The sequence below is a fragment of the Schistocerca nitens genome, chromosome 3 (assembly GCF_023898315.1).
Source record: "Schistocerca nitens isolate TAMUIC-IGC-003100 chromosome 3, iqSchNite1.1, whole genome shotgun sequence".
NCBI lineage: Eukaryota > Metazoa > Arthropoda > Insecta > Orthoptera > Acrididae > Schistocerca > Schistocerca nitens.
The window spans coordinates 590,006,504-590,028,510 of record NC_064616.1 but is presented as its reverse complement, the minus strand read 5'-3'; the positions used below and the strand labels follow the sequence as shown (position 1 = coordinate 590,028,510).

Here is a 22,007-nt window from a genome sequence, read left to right as displayed (position 1 = left end):
AAGGAAAACCCTAATAACTGATGCAATGGGATGTACCAGCTGCCATGCACCTCACAATGGTTTGCAGATTGTAGATGTAGGTGATAGAACATGCATTGGACCAACTTGGATGTTTACTCCATCCCAGTGCCAGTAACCAGGATATCAAGGGCCAGTCATAATAGTTGGGAACCAGCTTGCCTCGGGAGAGGATGTCCCGACTGATTCCCTTCACAACCGAATCAGTGTATGTATCCAGACCAGATGGATCACAGTGTTCTACCAGTAAGTGGTCTTAAACTGCCAAGTTCTTGGTAAATTTGACTCAATTTTGTAATCACTGAAATAACGTCGCATACCCTCTCACTCTGCAAAATTCTGTTTCATTTCCTTGTCTGTTCTGGGTGCATCACTTTCTTTTGATGGGCAGTGTATTTTAGTGATGTACATTAGTAATGTTCTTAGTAAATCTATCTGTAATTCACAAATTTTGTCAACTGAAAAATGGCACCCACACATTAACTTAAGAAATGCTACTACTAAAGTTAAATAACACTAGAGCAAGGGGAAAATTGCTTGGTCTGGCACAATATTCTTTCTGTTCTGTTGATGCCATCAAGTAGGAGAGCATTCAGGGATGTAGAATGATCAAGGTATACATTAACAAAAGGCAAATGAATCATCGAAACTTAATCAGTACACTGTTAACTTCAAACCATCACTATTCCACTTAATGCTATTTGTCACTATGCCAGTAAATTCAAATTAGAAAGAAAGCTGCTACTTTGAAGAAGAAGAAGAAGAAGAAGAAGAAGAAGAAGAAGGGAAAAAAGAAAAAGGGCTGCTGCTTTTGCAATACATAGCTGCTTTTTATCTACTTAATTTACTATCAGCTACACTGGTATTTCAGGATAAATAAGTGACCTATAACTGTAAATAGTGTCCTGTTCATAGCATACTGCTGTTTTCTGTGTAGGTAACAGAACTTTTCAATCCACAAATGTAGCTACTCAGATAATTTCTAAAAAGAGTGGCTAGTGAGGTATGTTTTTAATTTTCGTATATCTTGCTTTATGTTGGTTGGGAGCTTGTTCAGTACCTTTGCTCCAGAGTACGTAACTTCACTCTGAACCCTTGACAAGGGTCAAAGAGTAAATGAAAATTATTTTTGTGTTTTCTGATTGTATGGGTCGTGGCTTAATTGAAACAGACTGTATTGTCTGCAGTAAAGACCATTAAGGAATAAACATCTAGGAAAGGGAGTGTGGGAATTCAGAGATCATTAAAACGGCCTCTGCAAGAAGTGTACTTAACACAGTATTCTTACTGCTTGCTTCTGCTGAATGGATACTTTATTTACCTTAGGTGAGGTGCCTCAAAGGATAATGTCATAAGATGACAAGGAGTGAAAATATGCAAAAGAAATCAACACTTGTGTCTGTATCTCAACACAATGAGGTATACCTTTAAGGGAAAAACATGCATGGATTCCATTTTAACTTGTTTTCCACCTGGGTCTCAAGGGTTTCATTTAATTATAACTTTTAATGCCTGTCTGATAGGAGCAAGTCATTATTACTTGTTTGAAATCATAAACTATGAGTCTTCGTGAGATGAAGACTTTGACTGTTTACTGTGAAGATTAGATCATCATTAATATACGTTAAAAACAAGTAGTACCAGTACTGATCTTTTTGGGACCCCATATTTTATGTTCCCTGTTTTTGAGGATAGTTTCATTCCTGTGACATGTTAGTGTGGTTATCTGCTTTCTGTTCTGGTGAGACTTTTCTCTGTACAAAAGGAATTCCATTAATGCCATATAGTGCTGTAGTTTCCCAAATAGAATTTTTTAATCCACACAAAGGCTTTGGCAAGATCATATAATACACCAATGGGATATTTTTTTGTTGTTTAGCTTGCCAGGTCTTGTGAGGTCTTGAACTGTATTATCTGTGGAGAATTCTTGACAAAAGTCACACCGAGAAGCAGTTTACAAGTTGTGCTTCAACTAATCTGTCAGTGTTTTATCATAGGACACGTTCTCAAAAACCTTTTGAAAAGACTGGGTGGAATTAAACGGGTCTGTTACCAGTTATGGTTTGCTTACCAGTATCTTGTGTTGCCCTATAATTTAAATGGCAACTTAATCTGTAGAATAGCTTTACTTACACAAATTTTGGAAAAAAAGTCAACAGTGCTAAAACCAATTTAAAAAGAAGCCAATTGATTTTGTGTGCAGATTTGTTGTTGTGCATGAGTCATGTTCACAAGTTCACACCAGGAATGAAATGTGAAATTGATTTCATCTATCAAAAAGGTTATGGTGAGTCTTTTCTGCCATGGAAAAGTGATTCTTCTTATTGATTACATCACAAAGGGGAAAAAAAATAACTTGCAAATACTGTACAAGCCCATTGTGTCAACCAGGTTAAAAATTACAGTGGAAGCAGACTGAATCACAAAATAAAGTGTGGCCTTTCTTCATATGTCTGCCTAAAGTATGTTGTGGCACTGGAAAAAGAAAGATTTGAAGTTAAATTGTTCGAACAGTCACTTTGACTGCCACATTTGATATTTGCAAGAATACACTTGTTTCACACACAAAGAAATTTGTGGATAAGAAAAAAAGTTGAGTACAGTAAAGAGGTTATTACAGCTATATTGTATGAAAGTTGTGGTAGAATGTAAAAAATGAATTGATCGTATGGCACTGTTGGCCAGGTAGGCCCCATCCATGGAAGTTCAGCCACCGGGTTGCAAGTCTTTGTCAGGTGACGCCATATTGGGTGACTTGAACATTGGTGGTGGTGGTGATGAAAGGATGAAGATGACAACACAACGCCCAGTCCATGAGCAGAGAAAATCTTCAATCCTACTGGGAATCAAATCTGGGCCCACTGTGTGCTAGACAAACATGTTACCATTCAGCTAAGCAGGCAGACAGTAGAATGTAAAAGAGACTACTCACAGAAAAGCAGAAACATTGATGTGTCTAGAGTCACATACAAATACAAACAGAAAAACACTCTCGTGCCTATGCTCCAATATGGCTCTTGCTGGACACACAATACCAGAACTGCATTTCAGCAGGTGGTCTAGGTTGGGGTGGGGGTTTGGGTTGGTTGGGTATAGGGTGGGGGGGGGAGGGAGGAGAATTGCAGAGAGAGGGGTAGGGAGTGGGTGGCTAGGAACTTTGAGGGAGCCAGCCAGTTTGCCGCCTAGGAATGTGGAAGGGAGGGATGGCAGGCGCATGGGCTAGCCATATGATGCACAGTTGTCAGAGTGGTGCATGATGGGATAACTTGGGGATGTGAATTGAAAGGGGATGGCAGGCAGAGGAGGGGGAAGCTCTTGGTTGTGTTGGGTGGAGTCTTTGAGGGCAGTGGGTTACTGGAGATTGAGGTCAGGACAATTACAGGAGTGAGGATGTGTTGCAAGGATAACTCCCATCTGCATAGTTAAGAGAATCTGGAAAGATCCAGATGGTTCGGGTTGTGAAGCAGCCATTAAAATTGAGAATCTTGTGCTCAGCTGTTCCACTGGGTGGTCAGTTTTGCTCTTGGCAACAATTTGACTAGTTGGCAGTCATACCGTCATAAAAAGCTGTGGAGTATTTGCAGCAGAGTTGGTATATTATATGGGTGCTTTCACAGGTGGCCCAGCTTCTGATGGGGTAGGATAAACGAACCTGTGACTGGGCTTCTGTGGGGAGTGGTGTGTGGGTGAGTTGGGCATTTCTTCCACAGGGATATGATCCCTGTGGCAAGATGTTTATAGTAGGAATGGCATAGAGATGGACTAGGATGTTGTGAAGGTTGGGTGAGCTGGGAGACATCGCTTTATAGGATGCTTGGGTAGGATGTCCCTCATTTCAGGGCATGGTGAGGGATAATCAAAATCCTGCCGAAGGATACAGTTCAGTTGCTCCAGTCCAGGTTGGTATTGGGCGACAAGGGGGAAAAGGGTGCTCCTTCATGCTTTCTTTTTCCATTGTGTGATGATTGGTGGTGTGTGATGGTATGACACACAGGAAATTTCTTTGTTGTCCAGGGGGGGGGGGGGGGGGGATGTAGTGTGTGCCTGTGAAGGGCTCCACGTGGCCTTGGCCTTCAGCATCGTGGGCAAGGGAGTTCTTATTACTGCAGATACATCGCCCAAGGGTGGCCAGGCTGTGTGGGAGGGATGTTTTGGAGTGGAAGGGATGGCAGCTGTCAAAATGCACGGATTGTAGGTGGTTGGTGAGTTTAATGTGGACAGATGTGTGGATGGAGCCATCACAAGGGTAAGTAAAGTGAAGTTGTATGGCATGAATAGTTGGGAGACTTCCCAGAACAGGTTCAAACGCCACATTAGAAAGGTTTTTCCCATCCTCTATGCCCGCAGGTACCTTTCCTTCGTGAAGTACGAGAGCTATGTGTATTATTGTTGATGACTGCTATTGTGTGTGTGTGTGTGTGTGTGTGTGTGTGTGTGTGTGTGTGTGTGTTTTGAGGTGATGAGAGAAGGGAGAGGGTGAACGGTAGTACATGACAACCGTGTCACGTGCTCTCATTCCACAAGATAATGTGGAGACATTTGGAATTTAATCAGGTGCATTGGTGCAAAGACTGGAGTTCAGGGTCTTCACTCCACCACCCTTATGGTCCCCTATGCCATAGAGGCAAAGGGAAAATTGTCGACAGTGGATGGTGTACACAGTCAGTCATGCATGCAAGTCCCGGCCACACCTGACAGTGCTTAACTTTGGTAATCCAATGAGAACCAATGTGTCCACCTTGGTGTGGTCGTTGACATCTGAGAGGTGAGGTCAACATTCAGGAAGGTGGCATGTTGAGTCTACCCGGTGAAGCATATGGGAGAGAAAGTGTAGGGTTTTTGAAGAAATAAGGATAGGATGTCTTGGTACAGAGTCCAGATCATGAAGATATCATCAAGAAACATGAAACAGACTAGGGGTTTGGAGTTTTGGGAGGCTTCAAAAGTTCCCTCCAGATGGCCCAGAAAGAGGTTTACAAAGGAGGGTGCCATGTAAGTGCCCAGGGCTGTGCAGAGGATTTGTTTAAATATCTTCCCTTCAGAGGAAAAGTAGTTGTATGTAAGTGTGTAGTTGATAAGACGTATATAGAATGAGATTGCAGGTTTGGAGTCTGAAGGTCATTGGGAGAGTAAGTGTTCATTAGTGGCAAGCCCATGGGCATGAGGGAGTTTGGTATATAGTGAGGTGGCATCAACAGTGACAAATGGGGATCCAGGAGATAAAGGGGTGGGGATGGTGGAGAGTGAGTGAAGGAAGTGGTTAGTGTCTTTGATATGTGTTGCTAGGATTTGGGGAACTAGTTTGGAGGTGTTGGTCGACAAGAGTGGAAAGTTGTTCAGTGGGAGCACACTATCCCACTACAGTGGGGGTTCCAGGACTGTTGGATTTATGGATTTTGGGAAGCATGTAGAAAGTGGGTATGCAGGGTGTCATTGGGGTGAGGTTACAAAAGTGTTGTTTCCCCCTTGACACCCAGTATCAACATGGACAGAAATAGCTTAACCTTACCATTCATCAAGCCTTTGATTATCTCTCATCATGCCCTGAAATGGAACATCCTATCTAAGACTCTTCCCAAGCCTCCTAAAATGCTGTTCCATTGCCCACCCAACCTACGCAACGTCCTAGTCCATACCTATTCCACCCTCACTCCCATCTCCTTGCCATAAGGGTTGTATTCCTGTGGAAGACAAAGGTGCAAGATCTGCCCAATTCACCAACCCAGCACTTCATACTCCAGTCCCATCACAGGCTTATCCTACCCCATCAGATACTGAGTCATATCATATACCAACTTTGCTGCCAACACTGAACATCTTTTTATACTGATATGACTACTAACCAGCTGTCCACCAGGATGAAACTCCACCACCAAACTGTTGCCAAGAACAAAGTTGCACACCTGGTGTCACAACATGCAGCCATGCAGCTGTGCATAAAAGGCACAATATCAATGTCTGCTACACAACGCAGGCCTTGTGAATCTTTTCCTCTACCACCAGTTTCTCTGAACTAGGCAGATGGAAGTTACCCTTGTAACACAGCCTTCACTCCTGTAATCATCCAGGCCTTCACCTCCGGTATCCCACTGTTTCCACACCCACCCCTTTCTCCATCCTGTCACTCCTTCTGAATTCATGTCCGCACATCAGCTTCAGCGTGTGCCACTCCACATTGGCTCTGACAACTGTGCATCACATGCATGTTCTGTGCACCTGCTACCCCTCCCTACCACATTTGTATCTGACAGAGCAGCTGCCTCCCTCAGAGCCACTAGTCGCACAGCCCCTACCACTCTTCCCGTGTTCCGCATCTCTCCCCTTCTACCCACCTGACACAAACCTCACAAGAACATAGTCCACCCGCCAAAATGTAGCTGTGGTACTGTGCATCCAGCCAGTGCCAGTTAGGAGCATAGGCATGTGTGTTTCTAGTCTAGTACAAAAAAGGATTACTTTGTGCTTTTCAGTGAGTGGTTTCCTTCACTCCTCCTTCACTTCTGAAGTTATTACAACCACAGATATGTCTTATGCAGACATTCCAGAATTCCACTTCAGGGATAGAATATACTCATTGGAGAAAGTGTCAAGTAAAAGGGGATAATATATGAAAACAAGTGTATTATTTACTTTAAAAGAATAGTCTTATGATAGGCTAATAAATTTTCCCATGGTTCTTGCAGCAGTATTTGATATTTTTGTGACATGCAAGTTTGCTTCCAGTATAAATGATTACATCTTAATGGGAAAAATGAGTGTACACAATAACTGCTACAGAAAATGATTTTCCTTTCGGTATACAAGCAGCAGAGCTAGTCCGTATTTTGCAGTTGGCACATATATTATGAATAGAGTGCTAAATGATAATGCTTGTATTAAAAAAGAAGAAAAAGAAAAAGCTCCAGATGCCATCCCAACTTCAGTTATGTTTCAGGGAGTGAGTGAGAACACCTGTATGCTACATGTAGTAATATATGGTTAGGAGTTAATATGTAGGCCCCAGAATGTGGTATACTCCGTTACAAGATCTTAAAAGCTCTCATTGCATGAAACCATGCTGTAGAAATAGTATTTGATGATAACTAATGCTGATCTTGTAGACGTCTCTTTAAAGTGTATCTTGAACAAGAAAGTTTCACAAGTTCAGTAAATAACATTGTTTAATTTCAGAAAATTCAGGGAGCAATAAGCAGTAGTAAAACCTGGGCAGAGGATACGATCAAGTTTTCCCAGTGCACTACGTGCTGAAAGTAGTGTCTATGTGAAAGAACTTAAAGCATATTAGAAGTGTGTTCGTCACTGTGTATTCAGTCCATATCAAAACCTTTCAGCTGAGTCTATACTCTTTTTTGAAACCCTCTCTCCCTTGCCATATCCCCATTTCCCCTCTCTGGTACACTTACCATTTGTGTACTTCTCAGTATCAACAAACATAGACATCGAAGACAACTTTCTTTGGCTTCCTCTGAAAGGATTTCCCTGATCATTGACAAGTCACCTTCGATGAATTTGCTGCAAGGAGCCAAACCTATTACATCTTTCCTCATAAGCTGCTGTAAAAATCGTGGGCTAATGATTAAGACATACTGTCCTTATTTCACCAAAACCTTATTATCAGTCCAATCAATTTAATTTGGTTCGATTTTGCATTCTAAGCTACCTCAATAGACTATATCCACAACCCGTATCATAACTTATTTAAAATGTCTGTCATTCATCAACCTACCACCAAAAGTAGTTTATCTCCTTTTGCATATTAAAAATTTCCAAGTTTACTTGAAAATCTTTCAGAGATGTTTATGAGCAGGAACTGCCTTACAAATATGGCTCACAAAAGCTGCTTCTGTGCCATGTCATCCTATAAGGGGCGAACAGAAAGTATCCATTCAAAGGATTCACAGTCCAGAGTCATTATGCCAGTGAGGCAGGCATCCCACCGCCGTACTAGGTTGAATATATCTGTTTGGTAAAACACAATGTCCTGCCACGTGAAGAAGTTGCAGCTGCTTGCTACACATCCTCAATTGACAGGAATTGTCAACCCTTCAAAGGCCTTTTGTAAGGGCCTGAAGATACGATGATCACATGGGAAGAGATCAAGACTACAGGGCAGATGTATGAGTGTCTCCCACTTGAGTTGACATAAGTTCTGCATTTCGTTACTGGATGAGGCTATCCTCCCACATCAACTGGTGTCTTATGTGGAATCGCTTTTCCACATTACCACATGCACATCAGGAAGACATAAAGACAACACTAATACCTCCGCTACATGTTGGTGCTTATATACCTGCATCTGAGTCATGCTATGTTGAATCTACGCTGCAGCAACACCCTCAAACAGACTCTTTTCAATCACCCCTTATACAATATAAATACTCCCACTAACCCTCTAACCTGGCCCACCTTCATCATTACAGATTACCATTCTGGGTTGGAACATTTAAATCCCAATACCCCATGAAAGAGAGAACTATCTTTTACAATGCCTAGAAATCCTGATCAAAATTGTTTCTATTCACCCCAAAGTATCTTTCCACTGCTACCAATTTACAAAGTATCCTTGTCCATTGTTATGCCTGTTGTGATCCCAGACTGTACCTATGTGTAAGACCAAACCACGAGACCTATCCTATGTATTTACATATTGCATACAGTTCCGAACTTATCACTAGCGTAACCTATCCTTTAAGATACAAGGCCACTTTAAAAGTAATTGTAGCCCGTGATAGTGTTCTCTCTCTCTCTCTCTCTCTCTCTCTCTCTCTCTCTCTCTTACACACACACACACACACACACACACACACCACCACCATATTATCAACCTGCAATGTTCTTGCTCATGTATCCTAATTCTTCCCCATTGCTCACCTCACCTGCATATACACTGAGGTAACAAAAGTAATAGGATATCTTGTAACATAGTATTGGATGTCCTTTTGATGGGTGTAGTGCAGCAACATGACTTGGCATAGTCTACAAACTGGTTGCGAACAATTGTGGCCCAGTGACATGTTTGGGAATGTGAGGTCTATGAATGATTGCTAATGGTCTCCAAATAGACAAACATAACCATTTTCAGTCAATAACTGGTTCAGCTGAACCAGTGGACCCAGTACGTTCCACGTAAACACAGCCTACACCATTATGGAGCCATCACCAGCTTGCACAGTGCCTTGTTGACAACTTGGGTCCATGGCTTTGTGGGGCCCGTGCCCCACTCAAACCCATCCATCAGCTGTCACCAACTGAAATCTGGATTCGTCTGACTAAGCTATTGTTTTCCAGTGACATGGCGTCAAACCGATAGTCTAGAGTCCAGGAGAGACACTGCAGGCGATGTTGTGCTGTTGTCCCTCATTGATTTCTGCAGTTGTTTCATGCAGTGTTGCTTGTCTGTTAGCACTGACAGCTGTATGTAAACACAGCTGCTGTCTGTCATTACGTGAAGGCCGTTGGCCACTGCATTGTCCACAGTGAGAGGTAATGCCCAAATTTGGTATTCTTAGCACCCTCTTTACTCTGTAGACCTTGAAATATTGAATTCCCTAACAATTTCCAAAATGGAATGTCCCATGCATCTAGCTCCAACTACCATTCCACATTCAATGTCTGTTAATTCCTGCTGTGTGGCTATAGTCACATGGGAAACCTTTTCACATGACTCACAGAATACAAATGACAACTCCATCAATGCACTGCCCTTTTATATCTTGTGTACTCGACAATACCACCATCTTTGTGTGAACATGTCAATATTCGATGACTTTTGTCACCTCAAAGTACATTCCATTGTAGTTCCATCACAGCATTTAGAAAAAGAGAGGGAGTGCTACATGTTAAGTAGCTATATATCTTCTGAAAATTAGTTATGTTTTACATAGGAGTGTTTTCGTATTTGTGTTAGTATCCGTATCATTAAGAAACTGTCTCAGAACCCAGTACCAGCTGCAGGTTGCATATGTAATGGCTTCCTGAGATAGAAATTTGATTTTTAATATTTTGCATAATTATTGAGTGTATTAAAAAATTTAAAATGCAGTCAAATCTACACATTAAGAGGTATAATGCTGGGTTAAAAGCTTAATACAGTAAGTATATGTCTTCAGGCAGCATAATTCATGGTATGCAAATACCTGGACTTCAGACATTTTGTATTTTAGAATGAGAGCACGTAGCAATTTCTTACAAACTACACACACACACACACACACACACACACACACACACACACACACACACACACACACACAATGAGAGGAAAAAAGTTATTACTACTTCATTTTTGCTGTTCATACAGTAAAACTTCAGGATCAGACATGACGTTTTAATTTATTACTTTTCTTTACTACTGACTTCTTGCAACACAGTTTCCAGACAGTACCCACAAACACAACTGAATGTACCTGCAAAATTATACCATTGTAAAACACATAGTTCAGGAGATATGACATCATAAATATTGAAATGCGAGAAAAATTAGCTTTTCCTTATAATGGAGCCCAAATTGCTCAGTCTATATTCCTCTGGTGTTCCATAATGAGAGCACTTAGTAACTTCCAAAAAACTTCAAGCATACCTGACATTTGAATCTGTTTTATACATGAGAGCTCAATTCTTTAAAGAATCAGTCATTTACTATTTCTACACTAATGTCTATATTTGATTATGGTCAGCATCTGCTCATATATCTACTCTTGTAGAATAACCCATAAAGTAACTCATATCATAATCACAATACGTAGTGCCAGTTATTGGGGATAGGGAATAATTTTATAGATGTTTATGTTTAACAAGTTGTATACTTGATTTGTTATATTCGCAATGCTAGGAACTTTTGATTATTTGTGGATGATCCAAAATTTTTGTCGAATAAATTTTGTAATAGTTACTGTGTTCATTTGTTAATAATTACTGGGGAGTTGAGTCTACTGTTGTTTTTTTTCCCATGTCTTCCCATTGTCTTACAAGATCATAACATATACTTCTTCCATTGCAGGTGGTCTCACTGTCACAGAAGTTACATATGAAAAGTCGCCAGGATCTGTACAGTCACAAGAACGCACGCAGCAGGAGCAGGCCGAGGCTATAGAGCCTCCAGAACCGACTGTCAGCTTGGCTCCCGAACCGAGTGAGTGCTGTATCTAAACTATTTTATTACCATGCCTTGTTATTCATGCTGTGGACCTCTCTGGCAAGGCTTATCCCATGACAAGACCTGCTGTATGGCAGAACACACAGTTTAAGTTGTCTTAAACTGTGGGATAGTCTTTGAAATATACTTTCTTGTTCTTTAAAATTATAGGTCATCAAAGAAAATAAATATACTTTTTTTTCATGTTGTATCGTAATTTTCATGATGCAGTGAAACACAAGGCAATTAATGACAACATTTTCTTTCTAACTTCTTTAACCACAAGGAAAAAATCGGAGGAACCTTTTATAAGATTTATAACAGTTTTTTCCCCAAAATATATAGAAAATTTGATACAGATATTTTACAATGTGCTGAAAAACACATCTTTAATTAATGACTGTGTTTAATATCAAAGATTATTACACAGCAGTTCCGTTGTGAAGTTAAGTCTTGAATTTGTTTGCTGTGTTAATTTGTATTGAAAGCCCTAAATGTTATTACCCCTTTTACCCCTTTCTTTCCAAATGAAAGTCATTTCATGATCCCATACATTTCACAGTAATTAGATACTTATCAGTAGTGTTAGTTAATAATTCATTTCTTACATATTCCTGCTTTGTTGTCTTTAAATTCACCCATATTCCACAGAAATTGCTCATCTGTGGGTAATATATCATTAAAGAACTATTGATTCAGAAGTAATTTAGGTCTCCATTCCTTCTGAAGTCAATGTCATCATACTGCACTTTTGGTGAACCTCCTGTACATGTTCACACACAAATAACATGAGTGATGGTTTGTGTATGTGTGGTTTTCTGCATAATGGAGGAGGCATAGTACTGTATAACCTCAAATTGATGACTGCAGTGCACGAGAAGCAGAACAGCACATCTGCAAACATCACAAAAAATACTTGTGTAAATATTTGTGCTTGACAGTGAGAATAAATTCTTTATATATGTCATGCTAACAAGGGAACCTCCCCATTGCACCCCCCTCAGATTTAGTTACGAGTTGGCACAGTGGATAGGCCTTGAAAAACTGAACACAGATCAATCTAGAAAACAGGAAGAAGTTGTGTGGAACTATGAAAAAATAAGCGAAATATACAAACTGAGTAATATATGCGCAAGATAGGCAACATCAAAGAGAATATGAGCTCAATAGTGCCGTGGTCCCGTGGTTAGCGTGAGCAGCTGCCGAACGAGAGGTCCTCAGTTCAAGTCTTCCCTTGAGTGAAAAGTTTATTTTCTTTATTTTCGCAAAGTTATGATCTGTCCATAATATATAAGTTTAGTGCCTGTGTTTTGCGACCGCACCACAAAACCGTGTGATTAGTAGACGAAAGGACATGCCTCTCCAATGGGAACCGAAAACATTTGATTGCAAGGTCATACGTCAACCAATTCCTCCACAGGAAATCACGTCTGATATATTCTATACGACACTGGTGACTGCATGTGCTTCACATGACAGGAATATGTTGTCGACCCACCTAACTTGTACACTTGGCGAATGGGTAAAAAGATTCTTCTACGTTGCCCGATTTAGGTTTTCTTGTGGATGTGATAATCACTCCCAAAGAAATGATGAAAACATAAGAGTTTGTCACATAAACTGAAAATAAAAAAATTAATTTTCTCACTCGAGGGAAGACTTGAACCAAGGACCTTTCATTTAGCAACTGCTCACGCTAACTTCGGGACCACGGCACTACTGAGCTCACATGCTCCTTGATATTGCATATCTTGCACATGGACTACTCAGTTTGTATATTTTGCTTATTTTTTCATAGTTCCAGACAACTTCCTGTTTTCTCGATTGATCTGTGTTCAGTTTTTCAAGGCCTATCCACTGTGCCATTTTATAACTAAATCTGAAGAGGGTGCGACGGGGAGGTTCCCTTGTAAGCATGAAAATTATGTAACTGGTGCATTGTTTGATCATTTAAATAATGAATGACACGACTGCAGGCTTTCTAAAAACATTGATTATGATGAGTGAAATTAAGTTGAACATTTGTGTGTCCCAGACAGATTGCCACTTCCACTTTCTTCAGTGGCTAAACATAACACAGAATTCAGATAACCTTTACTGGATAATAAAAAATCCCTGATGAGTATTTTAATGCCTATCATGTACATGTATCATACATAAACTACAAAAATGCAAGAGGGATCTTGCACATAATGCTCACTGCTTAAAAAGTTGTTTCCTATATTTTACATTTTCCTGCATTTCACTCAATTCTTTGAAGTCATGCACTCAGATTTTTTATTATTCATATTGACAAAAAGGTTCTTTCACACTCTTAGATTCCTTGATGCAGTAGAGATGCTTGCCCCAAATCCACCTGTTAAAATGTTACTTAATAGTTTTGCAGAGAACATATTGTCTAGAAGTTCTTTGTACTCAAATAGAGAGATTTTTATGATACGCTCTCCAGCAAAACAGTGCTGAAATACACACACACACACACACACACACACACACACACACATTATAAAAAGGTTGGTTGCCACTCACTATATAGCTGAGATGCTGAGTCGCAGAGAGGCACAACAAAAAGACTGTCAAACAAAGCTTTCAGCCTGTTTGGCCGAAAACTTGGTTTGACAATCTTTTTGTTGTGCCTATCTGTGACTCTGCATGTGTGCTATATGCTGAGTAACAACTATACTTCCATAATATTGTCATTATTCCATCCCATATTTTCCATGGCTTATAGAAGACTTAGATACACACCATTGATTAATAGTGTGTTTGATCTTGCCTGTGTAATGTTTTGATTCACATTTGTGTACACGTATGACGACTTTCAGTGCAATAAAATATTGATGACAAGGACTTTTACTCTGCAACTATCTAGTGAAGCATGGCTCTCAAGTTTCTACAGTTGTGGGAGTAGTGGTTGCAGCTACAACAACAACAACAACAACAACAACAACAGCAGCAGCAGCTGCAGCAACAGCAAAGAAAGCAGTGAAAATTCTAGAAACAGGAACAGTTGTGAGAAGAACAGCAGTGGAAATTCAGACAGCAACAACAGAAATTATTTTTAAAACTGCTGCAAAGCCAACAACAGCCTAAAGCTAGAACTTCATCACCTCCCACTCTGCCATTCACTTGCTCCAACAAGGCAGACGAGTGTTTGGAGGTCTGTTTATGTCAGTTTTTCCTTCACTGCAAGGCAAGTAAAATAACTGATGCAGAACCGTAGAATGCACTCTTATAGTCTTCTAGCAATAATATGTACAAAGTGATGCAGAAGCTCCACCCACTCTATGACCCCAGCAGTTTCAGATTTCATCTACATCTACATTTATACTCCGCAAGCCACCCAACGGTGTGTGGCGGAGGGCACTTTACGTGCCACTGTCATTACCTCCCTTTCCTGTTCCAGTCGCGTATGGTTCGCAGGAAGAACGACTGTCTGAAAGCCTCCATGCGTGCTCTAATCTCTCTAATTTTACATTCGTGATCTCCTCGGGAGGTATAAGTAGGGGGAAGCAATATATTCGATACCTCATCCAGAAACACACCCTCTCGAAACCTGGTGAGCAAGCTACACCGCGATGCAGAGCGCCTCTCTTGCTGAGTCTGCCACTTGAGTTTATTAAACATCTCCGTAACGCTATCACGGTTACCAAATAACCCTGTGACGAAACGCACCACTCTTCTTTGGATCTTCTCTACCTCCTCCATCAACCCGATCTGGTACGGATCCCACACTGATGAGCAATACTCAAGTATAGGTCGAACAAGTGTTTTGTAAGCCACCTCCTTTGTTGATGGACTACATTTTCTAAGCACTCTCCCAATGAATCTCAACCTGGTACCCACCTTACCAACAATTAATTTTATATGATCGTTCCACTTCAAATCGTTCTGCACGCATACTCCCAGATATTTTTCAGAAGTAACTGCTACCAGTGTTTGTTCCGCTATCATATAATCATACAATAAAGGATCCTTCTTTCCATGTATTCGCAATACATTACATTTGTCTATTTCCTGATGTTTGTGGTTTGCTGACTATTACGGTCACCAAACCCACATAGTCGAAGCGAGGCTCAAATTTAACAAATGTGCTAAGCACCATAAACAAACAAATACAGCATGGGCTGCTGACTTCCAAGGTTTCACACACAGGTGTAATTATTTTTCCCTGTAAACATTGTGGTCAATCATATGCAGACTCCTTAATCCATGATGATGTTAAACATCTCTCTCCTGATAGGGAAGTAAGAAAGAAGGCTTTAGAGTCATCTCATCCAACCCAAAACAATTTTCTGAAAATTGCCAAACCTTAAGAAGTAACAGCATAAGCTCAAGCTATGTTTTATGTTACTTCTTGTGTTAACTTTGTTAGCAGTATTGGTTGCCGTGGTGCTCCGTGATCAAGTGACGACTTCCAGTCAACGTCACCATCCAGTTTACCAAACACCTGTTCATTTTGTATTCCAAAAACACGGGTTTCTGAGTAGTTAGTGCAGTAGTTTGTGATTCACCAATCTCATTATTGCTAGATGCCCAAAAACAGAAGAACTTTGTTTGCTGTTGGTGTGTCCCAAAGCAAGCTGAGGCTCATACATCAGTTTCCTTCCTGCTGTTGTTGAAGGCACCCAGAAGAGTTTGTGCCATCAAATTGTGTACCAATTGCAGCCCACAGCATCAATGGAGTCACTGCTCTTTCTGTGACATAACCTGGTTTGCATGCCGCAATCCAGGGCATCTACAAATGTTTGCCTCGGTGGTGTGCAACAAAAAAAATTACCATTGGTACACTGCATGCCAGTGCTCATAGCAGTTGCAGATGGGATGCAGAAGTGCGTGCTGCAGCTTGAAACTAATGAAGCAATGACAGATTTGCAGTTGGACAAGAGTGGCCATGTGTCTGATAAATGTGGACAGGTATCAGTGCATCGGCTGCCCATAGCTTTGGTACCCTCAACACAGAGTAGTGATGCACAATGGCCAGTCGATCCCATTGCAGGGTCAGCTTTTAGTCCAACCTTATGTAGCTCAGCAACTAACACTGCTGGTAGTCAGCTCGTGGATGACACCTAACACTTTTTACTTAGACGCTTATGCACTTTTTGGTTTCCAAATTCCAGACCAATGGTTCACAAAACTTAGTACATTATGTGTGTAGTATAAGTAGCTGCTTGAGCCTATGTTAGGGTGTGCAACAGGTCTCCAAGCCCCTGTATACTTCAAGCAGTTGGCAGTGCATAAGTTTTGCAGAGCACATCTAATGCCTTTCGCCATGTGCAATCAAGTTAAAGCAGAACTAGATAGATTGTAAACTATGGGAGTAATATCCCTAGTATTATCTAGCCAGTGGGCAATGCTTATGGTTTTAGTTAAGAAACCCAATGGATCACTTAGAATTTTTGTTGATTTTAAGTCTACTATTAGTGCTCAAGGAAATGTTATCTGTATCCAGTTCCCATGCGGGGGGCCATTATGTTTCAAAGATAGATCTCGCTGTCACATTCTTTCAGGTGCGTATAGGTGATTCAGATGAAACAGTTTTAAGGGGATAATATGCCATTCGGCTTGTATCATTATAACAGGTTGCAATTTTGGGCTGAAATCTCTCCCGTGATATTTCAGAAATGCCTGTTTTAATTATTTAGATGACTTGCGGATTACCAGGGTCATGTGGGAGCAAAACCTGTGTAGTCTACAGATTTTGTTTGAGCCGATCCAAGTCCATGATATGTGTTGTCACCTCGACTAATGTAGTTTCTGTGAACCAAATGAAAAGTACGTAGGATGTGTATTAAGTAAAGATGGGCTCACACCCTCACAGGATCATGTGGATGCAATCGCTCTTTTACTGGCTCCTAAGGACCTGAAAGAACTACAGTCATTCAAGAGGAAATGAATTATTATGCGACATTTATTCCCAACGCTGCCCAGATTTCCAATCCACTTTTTCAATTGAGTAAAAATTGTGTGTAATTTGTGTGACCAGAAACTTACAAAAGGAATTTCTTACAACTTAAAAAGAACCTTATGCTGATCCCTTGTTCAGCAACGTCCCATCCCGGCAAATGCTAAACGCTTGTGACTGATGTGTTAGATTGTGGCACTGATGTTAATGTTGTCCCAAATATACACCGATAAGCTGGAACAGCCCATTACATTTGCATGTAAAACATTAAATGTAGCCCAGAGGAATTATTCACTAACTGAGAAAGAGGCATTGGCTATCACATACAGTGTCGAGAAGTCTCAAGTGTCTCTGTGGTACTGTGTTTCAACTGATCACCAGTCACATGCCCCTTGCTTGGCTATTTGGCCCTCTTTCAACACCTCCCTGTAAGTAAATGTAGCAAATGCAAGGCTGGGAATTGTTACTGAGTAACTATACCTATGAGATCCATTATCGGCCCGCCACACAGCACTGATATGCATATGCCCTTTCCTGCTTGCCATGCATTCCAAATGCAAACTTTGATAGGCTCAAAGTGCTGTTTTTTGCCTTGCATGCAAGTCACTGATATATCCTTGATGAATTCCTGGTTATAGTTTGTGAAGTAGCAGCAGAAACAGGCCATGATCCTCTGCGACACAGCGGGGTTGACCAGAGCATCTGCCTAAGGGCACTGAGAAGGAGTGGTGCATCTAATTGTCATTATGGCACAGGCTTAATATCACTTGGGGTGTCATTTTGTTAGCTACAACTGATTCTGAATGTCGGGTGGTAATTCCTCCCATTCTCTGCTTTTGCATAACCAAAGTACTCCACACTGCACGTCAGCAAATGTGGAGAATGAAGGTAATAGTGCAGCATAAAGTATATTGGCCTGGTGTTGATGCCACCATAGAATACACCATCGAGAACTATCAGGCCTGTGCCCATAGTCAGGCAGCCCCATCACAGCAATTAAACCCTTAGCCACTACCTGACCAACTGTGGCAAAGAGTGCATTTTGATTTGGCTGGACCATTCTGGGGAGCAATGTTGTTGCTAGTTGTTGATGCCCTCTCTAACTTTCCTTATGTGGCATGAATAGCTACCACCACCACAGTATCTACCATCCATGGCCTCTCCGTCAGGAGGCACCTTAAACCCTGGTTTCCGACATCGGGCCTCAGTTCACAGCATCTGCATTTTAGGGTTTTTATCTATGAAATGGCTTTAAGCCTCTGACCACAACCTCTTTCTACCCTGTGTTGAATTCGGGAGCTGAGCAAATGATAAGGACATTCAAAATGCAGATGTGTGAGAGATTGTCGACAGCTGACTTTGAGGAACCACTCCCTTCATGCACACAACTTAGCGGGTGCCCCCACCGCTTGTGCACGCATTTTTAACATGAACAAACGTTGCCACAGATGAAAGAAGTGATATGATACATCTCATTTCACCTTATGTAACACCTCAGGTTTTGCTGTTCTGCACAGGCGCTTTATCGGTTTCACTTACAAAATAATTAGACGTTGCATCTCTGTTTCTTATTGCTGGAATTTCTTCTTCTTTCATTAAAGTTTGTGGCAGATCAAATCTTTTTCAAGTAAATGCATCTTCGAGTTGGTAGCCAATAAAATTGTAACATACTAAAACTGTTAAATTATTTAGGAATAAAGATGATGACTCGCCAAAAGGCAGAAATGCTAAATCACCGATAGGTACACAATCAAAAGGTACAGAGCTTGGCTAGCTTTCAGAATGCCCTTCCTTTTTGAAGCTTGTATTTCTGGATCCCACCCCACCTTCCACAATGATCTCCAACTTTTCTGATTCTGCCAGTCCCTTTCCCACACAAACCTGGTTCCACAAACACTCATCTCCATGGCACAGCATCCCTGACCCACCTCCACTGCATCTGGAAAATACTGTTATTGTGCAATCCCCACTACCTACACCTCATCACCCAAATTGAAATCCAGACACTCCAACACATAGAACAACATTCCAAACACCAGCTCCACAAATTATCCAACTTGCTAACATCGTACTCCCACCTTGGGGCACCACTGTCCAACCCCCATCCTACCCATAGTGTTCTTCCTTTTCAATCCCTCATACACTCTGCCTAGCTGATATTTCCAACCTACCACATCCTCCATAAACCCCTACCAACACTCGAAATCCAGAGCTTAAACAGTCCCAGAACACTGTTGTTAACCTTCCACCAAAATCCTTAAGCCTCACAAAAATTTCAGTCCTATCCTAAGACCTCACATTGAGCCCTACTCCCAGATTTAACAATGTTGGACCTGTGAAAGACATATTCTCCTTCTCCCACTCCCTTCAGAGGAAACACTTCTTTGCCACCAACCCCTCCAACCAAAGCCAATCCAGTCCCACCATCAAACCCCTGCCTGTCTCAATTTTTACCACCATCCAACTATGACCCTCCTACACTCCCGCCTAACAATCCCCTGGTCACCTTCCACGAATTCCTAACTTCCAGCCCGATCTCATCATCCTTCCTCATGTCCCTCCCTAAGAACAACCACCTTTTAATAGAAGAAAGGACTGCCCTACACAACCAAAAAATGGATCCGGTCCTGATCATCCTCTCAGCAGATAAAGGTTCCACCACTTTTGTCATGAACCAGAGCGACTACCTGGCAGAGAGCCTCTGCCAGTAGTTCGACATCTCCACCTACAAGCTCTGCCAAAGTGACTCCATCCCAGAAGTGCAACATAACCTCCAATCTTGCTTAAGTCCTTGGGACCTTCCTAGAACAACCTCTTCTGTGAATCCATCTCCCTACTCACACCAACAACAGCTCGCATACCCACCTTCTACGTGCTCCCCCAAATCCACAAACCTAACAATCCTGGGTGTCCCATTGTGATTGGTTACAGTGGCCCCATCATAAGAATCTTAAGTCCTTGTTGATCAACATTTCCAACAAGTTGTCCAAAACGAAGCCTCCCACGTTAAATACCAATCATTCCAGCACAGCTCTCCACCATCTCCACATCCTTAGCTCCAGGATCCCTACTAGTCACTGTTGATGCAACCTCCCTATACACCAACATCCCTCATGCCTATAACCTTGCCACAATTGAAAACTGCCTCTCCTGACATCCTGCAGATTCCAAACCCGCAACTTTATTCCTTGTACACGTAATCAACTACATCTTAACCCAATACTACTTCACACTTGAAAGGGAAGCAAACAAACAAATTCATGGCAAAGGCAGGGGCACACACATGGCACCCTCCTAGGCAATCCTCTTCATATCCACCTAGAGGAAACACACACTGGTTCAGGTTTGTTGATGACAGCTTTATAATCTGGACCCAAGGCCAGGACACCTTATCGTCATTCCTCCACAGTCTTGACACCTTCTCTCCCATCCACTTCACCTTGTCCTCCTCCACCCACATGCCACCTTCCTAGATGTCGATCTCCTCCTCTCACATGCCTCCGTCCATACCTCGGTCCACATCAAACCCACCAGTCACCAACAGTACTTGTACATTGACAGCTGCCACCCCTTCCATACCAAAAAATCCCTCTCGTACAACCTGGCCACTCGTGATAGACACATCAGTAGTGATGAGAACTCCCTTGCCTAGTATACCAAAGGGCTCACAAAGGCCTTCACAGACAAGCAATATGACCTAATTCACAGACAGATCTCCCGTGCCATATCCTCTCACACACCTGATCATCACAGTCATCCCAAGAACTGACCACAAAGAAGTGCCCCCTCTTTACCCAGTACCATCCCGGACTGGAATGACTGAACCATGTCCTTCTTCAGGACTTTATCTATCATCATGACCTGAAATGAGAGACATCCTACCCAAAATACTTCTGACCCTTCCAAAGTGATGTTCTGCCAACCACCCAGCCTCCACAACATCCTAGTCCACCTCTTTGCCACTCCCACCCCCAATCCCCTGCCACAGAGATCATACCCTTGTGAAAGACCCAGATGCAAGACCTGCCCAATCCACCCACCCAGCACCACCTACTCCAGTCCTGTCACTGGCTTATCCTACTCCATTAGAGATCTCCTGTGAAAGTGGCCATGTTATATACCAGCTCTGCAGCAGCCACTGCACAACATTTTACATTGGCATGACAACCAACTGGCTGTCAACTAGAATGAGTGGCCACTACCAAACTGTTGCCAGAAACAAGGTAGCCCACTCAGTGGCACAACATGAAAGATTTCAATGGCTGCTTCACAATCAGTGCCATCAGGATCCTCCCCACCACCACCAGCTTTTCTGAGCAGCACAGATGGGAGCTATTCTCACAGCGCATCCGTCACTCCTGTAACCTTCCTGGCCTGAACTTAAGGTAACTCGCTGCCCATCAAGAGAGAGAGCCTTTCATTACCAAAGATTAGACCTTAAATATTCATCACTTTGTAAACCAGTGTTGGAAGAGGAGCTGAGGAAACACACACAGTACTGTTAACAACAGGTCTTGTGTGAAACATTGATGCTCTTTATTAGAAAAATTGTAGTAGCAGTGACATTGTGGAAATTGTGTACCATTTAAGGTAAGACTTATACTTTTTCTTTCAGCAGGTTATAGTGCTAGTTCAAGCTCAATAAGTGATGGGTCAGTAGAAACCTTGTTGAATGCTGCCGGTAACTTCCCAGCTTTGATGGACATACCTCCTGACACCGATGATGAAACATTAGTTGAACTGGCAATAGCACTCAGTTTACAGGTCTGTATTTAATGTATGTGTTTTTTGATTTCTGATCAATTCTACTAAACCACTAATCCACTGTTTCAAATGTGTACTTGAATTTGTCTGCAGCAATTTAAGTATTTATTTTCTTGGATGTAGGGAACTGCTTTGTAACGCACATATTGCTAGGCAGTGCTAAAGAATGTGCTTTATAAAATGGGC

At 41.7% G+C, this 22,007-nt stretch overlaps 1 protein-coding gene across 1 annotated transcript in view; it reads left to right on the top strand.

Annotated features, from left to right (window-relative positions):
- LOC126248505 (protein purity of essence) overlaps window positions 1-22,007 on the top strand; it is a 446,891-nt gene that overhangs the window by 273,284 nt on the left and 151,600 nt on the right. The window contains 2 exon segments of the mRNA XM_049949542.1: window positions 11,018-11,149; window positions 21,673-21,821. Coding sequence (XP_049805499.1) covers window positions 11,018-11,149; window positions 21,673-21,821 — 281 coding nt within the window.